The 14,960-nt window shown below is 33.2% G+C and overlaps 1 protein-coding gene across 1 annotated transcript; it reads left to right on the forward strand.

Annotated features, from left to right (window-relative positions):
• Nucleotides 1-3,764: 3,764 nt before the first annotated feature.
• LOC149803402 (uncharacterized) lies at nt 3,765-14,520 on the forward strand. Its single transcript, XM_089951405.1, has 5 exons — nt 3,765-3,912; nt 4,630-4,746; nt 6,715-6,834; nt 13,001-13,120; nt 14,066-14,520. The coding sequence occupies exons 1-5, from the start codon at nt 3,849-3,851 to the stop codon at nt 14,254-14,256; spliced, it is 612 nt and encodes a 203-aa protein (XP_089807531.1). The 5' UTR covers nt 3,765-3,848; the 3' UTR covers nt 14,257-14,520.
• Nucleotides 14,521-14,960: the final 440 nt, after the last annotated feature.

The following is a 14,960-nucleotide window of genomic DNA, read 5'->3' on the forward strand; positions in this document are numbered from 1 at the left end:
ATAACAAATCTATGAACCTGTTGGGAAATTCATTGAGAATAGATGCTATTTCATTTAACCAGACATTATTTGAGACATTGCCTTCCAAGTTTGTTATTTCAAACATGACATTGTTGTTTTGATTCTGACACATTGTTTTAAAGCACCAGATTTGAATTGGATTTTAAGTGTAGCCATCTTGATTTGTTGTCCTTTTAAACATTAATAAAGCATTTTTATGTAATTCATTTAGCAATGAAAGGGTAATATTCTTAGCTGCCAACTGTACAAAACTCTCTTGTTCTTTCCAAGAGACTAATTGTACATTACTCTCTTGTACTTTCTCTTAATGTTTGTTTATGCTTATTTTGGTTTTAAGATCATTGTAAAACTTATTGAGGGCTAAGGTGATTCACTGGGCCTAGTAAGGTCATTCATTGGACCTAGTAAGGTCATTCATTGGACCTAGTAAGGTCATTCATTGGACCTAGTAAGGTCATTCATTGGGTCTAATAAGGTCATTCATTGGACCTAGTAAGGTCATTCATTGGACCTAGTAAGGTCATTCATTGGGTCTAATAAGATCATTCATTGGACCTAGTAAGGTCATTCATTGGACCTAGTAAGGTCATTCATTGGGTCTAATAAGGTCATTCATTGGACCTAGTAAGGTCATTCATTGGACCTAGTAAGGTCATTCATTGGGTCTAATAAGGTCATTCATTGGACCTAGTAAGGTCATTCATTAGACCTAGTAAGGTCATTCATTGGACCTAGTAAAGTCATTCATTCACCAAGTAAGGTCAAGTAAAGTCATTAATTGGGCCAAGTAAGGTCATTGGACCAAGTAAGGTCAATGGACTAAGTAAGGTCATTCACTGGACAAGTAAGGTCATTGGACCAAGTAAAGTCATTCATTGGACCAAGTAAAGTCATTCATTGGACCAATTAAGTTCATTTATTGGACCAAAAATATCTTGTATTATTCTTTTTAATTTCAGATAAAAATGAATGTGCACAAGAGATAAATGTGTGTCAGCTTCATGCAAACTGTACGAATACTGATGGCAGCTACAGATGTTCATGCATGCCAGGCTTTAGTGAAATGTCAGGATTGTGTACAGGTAAGTTGTTTATCAGGTATGAGCAAATGATAGATAATAGATGACAATATTTTTTTATATCTGTAATTTGGAATTTAATGTTAACTGTAAGTATAGTGTTAGACTTTATTCCCTTACTGACGAAAGGGACCAATCCATTTGCATCTGTCACATCCTTTGAAGGACTTAATGAGTTGAAAGTTGGTTTGCAGCAAACTGTTTCATTAAGAAACCAAGTTCAACTGCTTCTATTTTCTCATAATGTATAACAGAGTTATGGCCTCAGTCTGACTTGAAATTTTGCCTTTCAACAGCTGTTTTGGGAAAATATGGCAATGTTGTACTTTTCATCTAGAGATTACATATGCATACAAATATATCAAGAACATTTTCACGGCAGTCACTGGGTAACATAACTCATGTAATTTTTCATGCCCTCAACTTTTTTTCACAGCCTATCCAAAAAAACTAAATTAATTAAATGTATGACAGTTTTTGTTCATACAGTACACACATACTGGTATGCATCCATTTATCCATCCATGAGGGCCTGATATTTATGGTAGTCAGAGGTTGGGGGCTGATCCTTTTTGACCATGGACTTGTCATATATTACTGACAATAGCCTGTCATGACCATGGACTTGTCACATTTTACCAAGACTAGCCTATAATGATCATGGATTTGTCATATATTACCAGCACTAGCCTGTCATGACCATGAACTTGTTATGTATTACCAGCACTATTAGCCTGTCATGATCATGGACTTATCACATATTACCAACACTAGCCTATGATGACAATGGATTTGTCACATATTATCAACACTAGCCTGTCATAACCAATGACATGTCACATATTACCAACACTAGCCTGTCATGACCAATGACTTGTCACATATTACCAAAACTAGCCAGTCATGACCATGGACTTGTCACATATTACCAATACTAGAATATGATGATCATGGATTTGTCATATATTACTAGCAATAGACTGTCATGACCATGGACTTGTCATATATTACTAGAAAATACTAGTCTGTCATGACTATGAACTTGTCATATATTACCAACACTAGCCTGTCATGAACATGGACTTGTCACAAATTACCAACACTAGCCATTCATGACCAATGACTTGTCAAGTATTACCAACAATAGTCTGTTATGACCATGGACTTGTCACATATTACCAACACTAGCCTATGATAATCATGTATTTGTCATCTATTACCAGCACTAGCCTATGATAATCATGTATTTGTCATATATTACCAGCACTAGCCTATGATAATCATGTATTTGTCATATATTACCAGCACTAGCCTGTCATGAACATGAATTGTCACATATTGCCAACACTAGCCTGTCATGACCATGGACATACATCTAGTTAATGATACTGCAAATTATGTTGGGAAAATTTTCATCTGGTTACAATTTTAACTGCATAATGATACTACAAATTATATTGGGAATTTTTTCATCTGGTTAATGATGCTACAAATTATTATGGTAACCATTTCATCTGGTTGAAATTTTAACTGCTTAATGATGCTACAAATTATTATGGGAACCATTTCATCTGGTTGAAATTTTAACTGCATAATGATACTACAAATTATATTGGGAAACTTTTCATCTGGTTAATGATACTACAAATTATATTGGGAAACTTTTCATCTGGTTAAAGTTTTAACTGCATAATGATACTACAAATTATATTGGGAAACGTTTCATCTGGTTAAAGTTTTAACTGCATAATGATACTACAAATTATATTGGGAAACTTTTCATCTGGTTGAAGTTTTAACTGCATAATGATACTACAAACTATATTGGGAAACGTTTCATCTGGTTAAAATTTTAACTGCCTAATGATACTACAAATTATATTGGGAACCATTTCATCTGGTTGGAATTTTGACAGCATAATGATACTACAAATTATATTGGGAAACTTTTCATCTGGTTAATGATACTACAAATTTTACTGGGAAACCTTTCATCTGGTTAATGATACTACAAATTATAGTGGGAAACTCTTCTGGTTAAAATTTTAACTGTATAATGATGCTACAAAATATACTGGGAAACTTTTCATCTGGTTAAAATTTTAACTACTTAATGATACTACAAATTATAGTGGGAAACTTTTCATCTGGTTAAAATTTTAACTGCTTAATGATACTACAAATTATTTTGGGAAACTTTTCAGCTGGTTAAAATTTTAACTGCTTAATGATACTATAATTTATAGTGGGAAACTTTTCATCCAGTTAAAAGTTTAACCATGTAATGATACTACAAATTTAAACTTAATAAGACATGACAACTTACATATATTGCTGCAAACTAAAGAAGACAAAATACCATGATTTGCAAAATGGATATTTGGAACACAAAATAATTTTAATTTAAAAAAGATATTGCTTTTTAAAATGATTGTTTTCTGAAAATGGGGCATGGATTATGTGTTCACTATGCACCTCTACAGTGTGATGTTTGATCCTTTTTCTGGAAGGTTGAAGAGTATATGGTTTCCCATCTAATCAGTTGTGTTTACCACATTTCTCATGTTCACTTTATCAAAGGACACATCACGTCATTGTGTTAAATGTCAATAGCTTATTTAAGTTGATAGAACTTGTTGGAAATAAATAAAGTTTAGATTGGCCCTGACCTTTCCTGTTGTACTTGTCCCAGACATTGATGAGTGTAGCCTCAGCCAGATTTGTCCAGTGCATGCCAGTTGTACCAACATGCTGGGGAGTTACACCTGTACCTGTCAAGATGGATATTATAAAGAAAACAACACCTGTTTAGGTAATATACATTTTAGTTTTAAGGTTTTTTTTGCCTGTGAAGTTGATATCAAGTCTTTTTAATGTGGTCAATGCAATATTTACAATACCATGAAGAGCAAAGTATAATATTTCTTGTATACTGTGTATACTCACTTATAAGTTGAGTCCAACTGCAAACTGCACAGACCCATATCTGCTGTCACATAATGTGCTGGCAGATCTTTGTCTTTGTAGTTTGTTAGGAATAATCAGTACAACAAACAGCATAGACCCTGATCTTTAGGATCTTTGTTGTTTGCAGTTTGACTTGACTTATAAGTGAGTATATACAGTACTTATTCCTAAAAAAACAAGAAAGCAAACGTGTGATAGGTTTACCTGACAATATTTATCAAATTGTACCTGTATTGTGCCCTCAATGGTAACTGAGATAGCTTTGAATTGATCTTAATTCATCTAATTTTAGAAGAGCAATGCTAATGTCCTAATAAATCTTCACGTTAGTGGTTGGTAAGAATGTGAATGCTGTGAACTAATCAATAAATAGTGTTTATTAAAAAGTATCTTAAAGAACATACATACCTTAAGGAATACACCTAACCCAACCCATTATTAGTTCTGTCCCCAATACTTTGTTATTTTATAAATATCCTGTGATAAATGATAAGGGGGTTTACTGACCTTACAGTACTTCACAAAGCTCATAAAATTATATTTTCTACACCCTTTGTTACAGATGTTGATGAATGTTTGAACAGTCCATGCTCTGGTCATGCCAACTGTACCAACACATTTGGCAGTTACACTTGTACATGTAATGAGGGGTATCACATGATCAACCAAGTTTGCCAAGGTGAGAAACTATAGAGTTGAAATTCATGACAAACCTTTGAATTCAAATTCATAACAAAATTGTCTCTAAAGAACAAGAAACTTGACTTTGTATAAAGGTAAGTCAAGAAACATTAAAATTTATTTTAAACTCCAGAGAGAAATTTACAAATAGTTTTGCTTACTTATCTTTATTCGAGTAAAAGATATAAATTAAAATTATCTTATGGAATTATCATATATCCTTCTGTTGGTAAGTTGCATGATCTTTATATGTTTTTTTGGGGGTCTGGTTTATTAAAAAAAGATATATCAGTGACTTTCTGATGCTGATGGTGGTATCAAATGTTATTAAAATTTTGGTTAAAAGTTTTCAAGTGTTAATACAATTTTGGTTAAAAGTTTTCAAGTGCTTCCTAAATCAGATCCAGCTCATACTTCTAATGCCTTACCACAAAGCTGAAACAGTTAATTTTTTGACATGCTTGCTTGACCCTTTAACTGTGATGTTTAGGTCACACACAAAATAAATTCAGGACTCATTATAGTTGTTCATTTGTTTTCATTTTATTAACACCGCTATGCATTCTGTTCATGCTTGAGAGTTCTAACTGAAGCAAATTAACACAGTTGCTCATCCCTTTGATTTTGTTGTCAAGGTCACAAAAACAGAACATTTGATTTTTGGTTAAAGTTTGTAATTCTGTTAATATGGTACATAGGATATTTCAGTGTAAAGTGAACATATTTTATTCTGTAAACACTTTTTTGGCTAATTTTATTATTGTTGTTTGTTGTTGTTGTTATTTAATGCCATTTTTCAGCACACAATAGGCTATACATGGCGGCCAGTATTAATGGTGGAGTAAGAACCTGGGAAATCCCCAGAAAGAACCACCGAGCCCTCAAGAAGCTACTGGCAAGCTTTCTCACATACAAATGCCGAATGTGAGACTCAAACCCATGCAGACAGAGGTGAGATGGCAGTGATCCGTAACAGAGAGTGCTTTAGACCACTCAGCCACTTGGGGTCCCAATTTTATTATTAAACTTAATTTAAAATAGTTGGGTTTATAGCATTGGTTAAAACATGCCTCAAGATGCAGCTGGGCTGTTATGTTGAAATGTGGGGCACATTGTTGAGCCTATGTTAGTGGCAAGTGTGACTTAGCAATCAATTTTCCAGCATCATCAGCAGGAGCAAGTTAGGTTTTGGTTAAATTGCTTCATTTTTTGTGAGCCTCTTGGCATGAATCATTATGAAGCCAAGACAATTATTTTTATAACATGCTCTTTGACCCCTTTTACCTTCTGGACAATGCCCCCATCATAGAACATTTACATTAGAGTTTTGGATCTGGTGTTTTTTATTTGAATGCATTTCTTAAACCCCTTTATATATTTTCATCATATTTGGTATTGATCATTATGAAGCTAAGACAATACAATCACTGATAAGCACATTTACCCCTTTGACCTTGGGGTTAAGGTCACAGTCCGAAAATTGGCAGAAAGGTTTTGGTTATGATTTTTTCATTTGCATATACTTCCTAAATCATTTGATGGATTTTTTTTATATATACTTGTAACAAATCATTATGAAGTTTAGAAAATTTATGCTTATGCATCTCTTTGATCTCTGAGTGAAAATCACATGGTAAATGTGTGTTACCATTTTGGTTACAGTAGTTTTGTAACTTTGTATTACCATTTTAGTTACAGTATTTTCATTTGAATATATTTTCCAAAACTCCTTGATCAGTCTTGTTCATACATTGGATGAACCATTAGGGAACTAAGATAATCCATTCCTCCACATTCTTGCTCACCCTTTTTACCTTGGTGTCAATGTCAGGCATTTTACAGCAATGCTATGATCATGGGTTCATTGTGCAGGCACTGGCCTTCTTTGTTGTTATATGTTATCCTCATGTTTGTGACATTCTTTAATTTTAGTGTAATCCTTATTGTAAATTCTTCCAATTTGCAGATATCAATGAATGTCTATCCAGTCCTTGCCTGGCCCATTCGACATGTGAGAACTTTGGTGGTGGATACAACTGTACCTGTGTAATTGGATACAGCAAGGGACTCACAGGAATATGCACAGGTTTTAATTTTGTTCTTAAATTTCTAATTCAATGATTAAAGAAAAGGAAAATTCATTTTGTTTGGTGTCATCCTGTTTTATGATTATCTACATGATTTCCACACTACTGTGGGAAAAGTTGGAATGGTTAGGAATTAGAATGGCTTCCTTCCCCTATATTTTTGGAAATATTGGTCAGAGTCAGGGAAAAGCCTGGAATTTTCAGAAGGAACCTAGAAAGATCAGTTGCAGAAAAAATACATTAAATGTCATAATTTATCTGATCATAAATTAGCATATTGGGTTAAATTACTGGAATATTTGGAAGCTGTGGCACTCTCAAGTTGGTCATTGTATAAAGTTATACATGTGAATCTCAAATGGTACCTTTCCAACCAGCTAAATTATATATATTTGGGGAACTGCACAAATGACCACTAAGACAAAAATTCTTTCAGAGCTTTTGGCTTTGGTTGTCTTTACTGGATTTGTATTGCTTAACTGATAAAATTCTGACAAAGATATTTGGGAGAAATACAAATGCAAGTCGCTAGAAAATTTTAAATCATCAATATTCATTTGTGGTATCATGTCAAGTCATGCCTGTGTTTCAAATGTCAGTGGTACAAGGTGATTTTCATGACAGTACTGTTTAATTTTGCAACTTATCTGCTAAGAACATAAAAAGAATGTTGAAAACTGAAAGAATTTGTGCGAAAAATGTCTCTTCCAACAATAACATTCCGTTTTCTGATGTAGATTTTCATAAAGATGTTGAAATTAGTTGAAGTATTAACTGGGTCAGATGTACACAATTTTCATGAATATCTTTTCTAGAATATGCCAATTGATTTTAACATGGATGAACAATAAAAACCTGATAAAAACGTAAAGCCAAGTCCAAGTCCCCAAAGGTATTATCGAAGACATGTGTCCAAACAATTCTTTTGTACTCACTTAGCCACCATTTACACCAAAGGTACATGTAATGTCTGTCATGTTAAAATAAAGTGTCAAAAGTGTATTGCCTATACATAAAGGTTCCGTCAAGGATACTAGGTATATAGTACATGGGGACAGTTTCAAACCATATATGGAATGGTATCATATTGTGTAAGTTCCATGGAAAGTGGCCATTTCCAAATGTGTTTCTGTCGAAGGAAGATGGGTAAAAATGAAGATGAATTTGCTGTTATATATGTTTCACCGATATAAAAATGGTTTTGAGAATACCTTTCAAATTGTCATCCCATGCATTCACTGTTTTCATTTGCTGTCACTAATTAGGTAGATACAACAATTGTGGCTTCCATCAGGAAAGAATGGGTTCTGTATTTCAGCAAAAGAAATCTGGTTTTCATACAAATTTCTTCTACTCTTTTGTTATCATATTGTAAAAATATTTCATCCATTCTAATGTTATCACAGAAGGAATATGTAGATTTTTAATTTCGTGACATGGAGAACAAGTCAATATACAAGTGAGATTGGTCACAATTATTTCAAGAATTTATAAAAGATTTTGGCTTTGTGGCATCTGATCCAACCCAGATTGATAACAGTAGAAAGTATTTTTTGTTGAAATCACAACAACTATTTGAATACAAATCATATACAGGTTATAGATATCCAGATAATAAAATCAGGTATTTATTTTAGCACTAACCGGAGCAAATTTGGCACCTAGATACCTTGGATGGATTCTAAGTCTTCATTATGTTTTGATGACTGTGACCTTATTTTCTATATTTTCAACAACAAAAAATTTTGGATTTAAATTTTTTATAAGCATTGTAAGAATATTAAGCCAAAGATTACTTGAGGTACACTGCATAAATTGGAATGCCTACTTGTATTATTTTAAGAAGACCTTAGATTTTCTGGCAATTATTCAATTTCCTTATACTTTTAAGACTTGGACAGTTTTGACGAATATCTTTGAAGCAGGATTAAGCAAAACACACTTGGCATTCTGTAGAATATTCTGTTTGATATTTAGATTCCCAAATTAGATTTCAAGTCATTTAATTAATTTGTGTATTTTTTGGCTCAGATTGAAAAACTTTTTAAAGTTATTATTTTGACAAAAACCTTGTAAAAATGATTAAGCAAAAATACTACATGTAGATGAATTAATTAATCTTATTTGCATTTTTATGTAGATATGCTCATTACATCTGCAGACCATTATGTTAATTATTCCTTTTTAGCTTAGGACTACTACGTAGTGACCTAGTGGTTAGAGTGTCTGCCTCAGATACGGGAGGTCATGGGTTCAAACCCCAGCCGAGTCATACCAAAGACTTATAAAAATGGTGCTAACAGCTGCCTCATTCAGCGCTCAACATTAAGAGGTTAGTGTTAGGACTGTTCAGCCTGGTGTCAGGATAATGTGACTGGGTGGGTTATGATGCTATATGGCTGCAGCATGTTGCCCCAGTGCTAGACATCACTGTAAACTGCCACACTGCAGACATTGTATCGATATGACTGAAATTATTTTAAAGCTATATTAAAAATCCAAATCACACACACACACACCTTTTTAACTTCACTGGTCATAGACAAGAATACATTTGTTAGATGGCATGTTGTCTTTTGTCCATAATTCTCTATTTTCAGTATCTATCTGTCCATTAGCGCATTTGTTATTGCTTCTCCTCCTAAACTACCAGTGGAATTGCCATGAAACTTTACACACACCTTCTTCCCAAAATGGTGCCAATGTTACATCCAATATGGCTGCCACAGTGGCTAATTTGAAATTTTGTCACTCGAGAATATCAGAGGTGGTTTCAGTTCAGCATTCAGAAGGAAGAAATGGTCGTATATGTATCTTGATTTTCTGGAAATTCATTTTGGACATTTGAGCATCATCCACTTTGATGGATTCTTGGTTTTGCATGTTTTGAAATTTTAGGACAAATACCTTGTTAACAGTTTTGTAAAATACATTCAATTTAAAGAAATAAAATTTAGCATTGATGTCTGTTGACATATGAAGATAACCTGACTAGATTATCATGCCATTATAGCAGTTTTTTGACATACTTTAAAACATAGGGCTGCTGATTCATTGCAATTAAAGGATGAATATAATTTTTTTCTGTGTACTTTTTTTGACTAAATAATTTAGAAGTTATCCTTTTTCTATAGTTCTACACCGTATGATGACTAATTGAGTTCAGCTGGAAGTAAAGTACTCTCATGTTCATTTTCAATTCTGACTTGTGAAAATGGCTGAAAATTCACTAGTCAGAAAAAGAAGAAAAAATGTCCCTTTAACAAGAATTTTTGTTTAAAAATCATCAAGGAATTGCTAAATTTATAATTTATGTGTAATGTTGATGCACAAGTGATTAAATATGCAAGGAATATTCAGATTTGGTGACGTCATCAATATGCACTGTTTAACACTATCTCTGCTACTAAAAGAGACTAGGATGACAATGATTCAGTACATTAACCCCGGGAGGTTTTTGCCATTTTCACCTGAAAATCGAGTAGGAAACACATTTGGAAAACTATTTCTGAATAGATCCAAAAACACTAAATCCCCAGTGATCTTTCAATAACATACTGTCTAGTTGTGTTAGAAACATCATTTTTCATTGGCTATTTTACTCGTGCATGAGCAGAAGGGTAAAAGTTTGAGTCCTTTTTTTTTTTTTTTTTTTTTTGCTAAATGGAGCCATTTTTTTTGTATCAAGACCACTGTTTATTTCAAATGCTCATCTTATCCTACTTTTTGCAAAGGCTCATCTGTCTGTTTGCAGTTCATACCGGTTTGCCTTAGATATGAGACCAAAAAGTCTAAAATCCAGACACAAAAACAGATTCTAACCACAGGTGAAATATTGGTAGAAAAAGGTTGGGTCCAAAAAAATGAGTTTTTTGTATCTGTATTTTGTAGTGCAACTAGATATTCCAGATTATTTGGTATCATTGTAGAGCTACATCTGTCTACTTTTCTATAATACCACCCACTTTAGTGTATCATACATGACCATGACGCTACAGAGCTCAGCAGTAGGCTACTACCTCCTGCCCCATTAAGTCGTAGCTAGGGGTTAATGTGTTAAACACAAAGCTACAAATACTAATATGAGAAATAGAAGCTGTATGTCATGAAAAATGAGTGTGAAATGAATGTATTGTCAGCATTCAATTGATCATGCCTGGTGTGATGTTTCCACAGATTGTGTTGCAAGTTGTTTTGTTAAGAGTTTTTTTTTGTTGTTCAAACAGAGTTCCCCTTTCTATGGTGAGTGACACATTACATCAACTTGAGTCTGCCAGCAAACAAGGAGGTTGATTTCTTGGATTATGTTAATTCTGATAGTGATGTATGTTAATTCTGATAGTGATGGTGGCACATCTGTGATATCAATTACATGTATTGAGGTATTGTTTGTGGAATTAGTGATCACCAGGAAGTAGCTGATATCTCTGCTACTAAAAGAGACTAGGATGACAATGATTCAGTAGCAGCCATTGTACCAGAAGCCAGCAGGTTCAAGTTAGCATATTGGACTTTAGACTGTACCTACCAACTGATGTACTAGGAGAAAGTGAGGTTCAAGTTGGCATATTGGACTTTAGACTGTACCTACCAACTGTTGTACCAGGATTCAATGAGGTTCTAGTTAGCATATTGGACTTTAGACTGTACCTACCAACTGTTGTACCAGGAGTCATTGAGGTTCTAGTTACCATATTGGAATTTAGACTGTACCTACCAGCTGTTGTACCAGGAGTCATTGAGATTCTAGTTAGCATATTGGACACTAGACTGTACCTACCAACCATTGTACTAGGAGCCACTGAGGTTCTAGTTAGCATATTGGACACTAGACTGTACCTACCAACTGTTGTACTAGGATTCAATGAGGTTCTAGTTAGCATATTGGACTTTAGACTATACCTACCAACTGTTGTACTAGGATTCAGTGAGGTTCTAGTTAACATTTTGGACATTAGACTGTACCTACCAACTGTTGTACTAGGATTCAATGAGGTTCTAGTTAACATTTTGGACTTTAGACTGTACCTACCAATTGTTGTACCAGGATTCAATGAGGTTCTAGTTAGCATATTGGACTTTAGACTGTACCTACCAACTGTTGTACTAGGATTCAATGAGGTTCTAGTTAGCATATTGGACTTTAGACTGTACCTACCAATTGTTGTACCAGGAGCCAGTGAGGTTCTAGTTAGCATATTGGACTTTAGACTACCTACCAACTGTTTTTCCAGTAGCCAGTGAGGTTCTAATTATCAATTTGGACAAGCTCAGTGTCACACACCTGATATTCTTTGATTAATCTCATATTAATGGAAAACAGTTGACTGATGAAAATTTCTTTCCATCCAAATAAATCAAGAACTAATTTACTAGTTGTTAAGTTGCTTAACAAACCTTTTCTCTTGAAAGTGATTTTGTTTTATGCACTAACTTGTACGTGTACATATATGTTGACTCATTCACTGGATGGTAAAATCTATCAGTTTATCATTATGTTCATGATAGCATGTACTTATACAAATATATATTGTTTGAAGATGTTATTATCATTATGTAAAAGAGTTTTGACAACAATTATACCAGTATAAATTGTTTACTAACTGTATAGCCAATGTTGTCTATATCCAAAGGTACATAAACGTTTTGAAAAATAATTGATGCATTTGGATATACACGTACTTGTAATATTTCTTGGTTATAATGTTTAAAAGTCCTAGTTCACCTGTGAAACATTATCAACAATCTTAGCTGTATGTTTTTTTGTTTTTCTTTACCACCCAGTTCAGATAAGGTTGTCACTGAAATTGATCCACGTCTACATTTTACCATGTATGTGTAATCATTTATGAAATCTATAGGGACATTTTGATAAAGATTAAATTTTAAGAGTGAACATTACTTTTATGTGGAGAAAGACCCACATATCTTACAACATTTTTATTTACAGTTTTTGTTGTATGAGAAAGTTAGAGATGTTCTATTTCCACATTTTATAAACAGCTATTTAACATTTGGATGTTTTTATAAATTACCATCTGAGACTTGTAAAGGGACGTAATCCATGTGTACATTTACTATAACATTCAGTCTAAATTCATTAGCATGAAGGATATAAATTGGAACTTTGAATAGTTCAGGGATTTGTGTTTGTTCATTTTCCAGATGTAGATGAGTGCCTCTCACACCCTTGTGGGCATTTTGAGGACTGCATCAACACTGCTGGCAGCTATCACTGTGACTGTATGGATGGTTTTGTAAAGGAAGAGTCTGGGACATGTTTAGGTATATACAAATTCTGATTAACTGTTAATAATCTTTGGAGTAATTATAAATTAGTTGAACTAATATGCATATGGAAATTAGAAAAAAAATGAAATATTGAGTGAAGTGAAAGATGGAAATAAAAAAGCAAAAATATGAAAATGAATGTACAGAGGAACTTATAACTTGACTTTGGGAACCATTAGGCATTTTCAGATGTTTATGTCCAAGAATATTATTGATAAGCACTTTTTATTTCCAGTGAATAATAATTTGAACAAATAAATAAGAAAAATATTAGCTATGTATTATATTTATAAATACATGTCCCTAATCAGGTGCATAGTGAACTTAATTTTAGACAAAGACAAGTACAAAATACAAATGTATATATCATAAAATCATTAGGAAAAGCTAATAAATAATATAAATTAAATATACATAACAGCTATATACATGCATGCAGAAGATTGTTTACATCTTGTTTGATTTATATCCCCATATTCATCCTAAGTATTAGTATTAAATGATTTAGCTGATCAATGAATGGATAATCATTATGACATGGGGTTTCACAAGAATATCTAATGATGTCTTTTTGTCCTAAATGAAAATTTTGCCAAGTTGATATCCAGTATGTGCACCACAGCAGCTAATCTGAAAATCTTTTGTTATTGCTGAAGATTATTATAGATGGTTTCAGTACTTGACAATTAAAAGGATGGAATTGTCTTATCTTGAATGATTGGACAGTCTTTTTGCCCAGTTAAGCATCAGTCCCCTCAGGAGACTCTTGTTTATTTCTCAAGTGACAAATCGATGAAATGATGTACCCATAAAAATGCATTTTCTAACCAAACTTCAAAATTTAATACCCATGAATTTAATGTGACTTACAGTATCTGATGAATGGAAAGAAAAGGATGGTGTGTCAAATGAATGTGTTCCATTTTATATTTATTGCAGATGAAGATGAATGTTCTGCTGTTACCTCTCCATGTCCTGCCAATTCAGACTGTTTGAATTTGCCTGGAATTTTTAAGTGTTTGTGTCACAATGGTTATTACCAAGCAGGACCCATGAACTGTATAGGTAAGTTAAAAATAACTGAAATATATTTAAGAATAGATATTTTGTATTTTTGTTTCCTTTCTTAGGCAGACAAATAACTGTATTGTTGTTATTTTTTTTATTATTTATTGATTTTGTCTGAAAATATAGTTTTACAGTTTTGCAAGTTTCATTTGCTGATTTTAAATAAAGGAGTTTATATTTTAGTGGTGACAACCATTAACATTTTCTGCTCATACAAAATTACCATTTTATGATGTGAAAGAGCTGAAAATATTTTACAATTGTCTTGCAGATATTTTACACTACACCACACTGTCTAGATGAGAATTCAAAAGGACCTATATACTATAAAATATGGAAAAATTACAAGAATATATCATGCAATCCAAATGAGTAATTTAAATATGTCAATCTATTCCATTTTCCCTGAGTGAAAACAAAATATATGCATATCTGTTTTAATCTGCTCTGCTCTGTAATTTGAAACATGAATGCTCCTTACCCTTCTGAGTTGATCATATTGACTCATTGTATGTACTTGCCAGTAAGTGAGCATGCTTCTGTTTTGAGCATATTGACTACTGTACATACTTTCAGTCAAGGTGTATACTTGGGTTTTGAGCATATTGACTCACTGTACATACTTTCAGTCAAGGTGTATACTTGGGTTTTGAGCATATTGACTCACTGTACATACTTTCAGTCAAGGTGTATACTTGGGTTTTGAGCATATTGACTCACTGTACATACTTTCAGTCAAGGTGTATACTTGGGTTTTGAGCATATT

Source organism: Sinohyriopsis cumingii, chromosome 3, assembly GCF_028554795.1.
Source record: "Sinohyriopsis cumingii isolate HCF-2022 chromosome 3, ASM2855479v2, whole genome shotgun sequence".
In the NCBI taxonomy this organism is placed as follows: Eukaryota; Metazoa; Mollusca; class Bivalvia; order Unionida; family Unionidae; genus Sinohyriopsis; species Sinohyriopsis cumingii.

Coding starts and splice junctions, on each gene's coding strand:
- LOC149803402 (XM_089951405.1), top strand. CDS start 3,849: ATGCTGGGGAGTTACACCTGTACCTGTCAAGATGGATATTATAAAGAA. Junction 4,747..6,714: donor GATCAACCAAGTTTGCCAAG/GTGAGAAACTAT, acceptor TCCAATTTGCAG/ATATCAATGAATGTCTATCC. Junction 13,121..14,065: donor AGAGTCTGGGACATGTTTAG/GTATATACAAAT, acceptor TATTTATTGCAG/ATGAAGATGAATGTTCTGCT.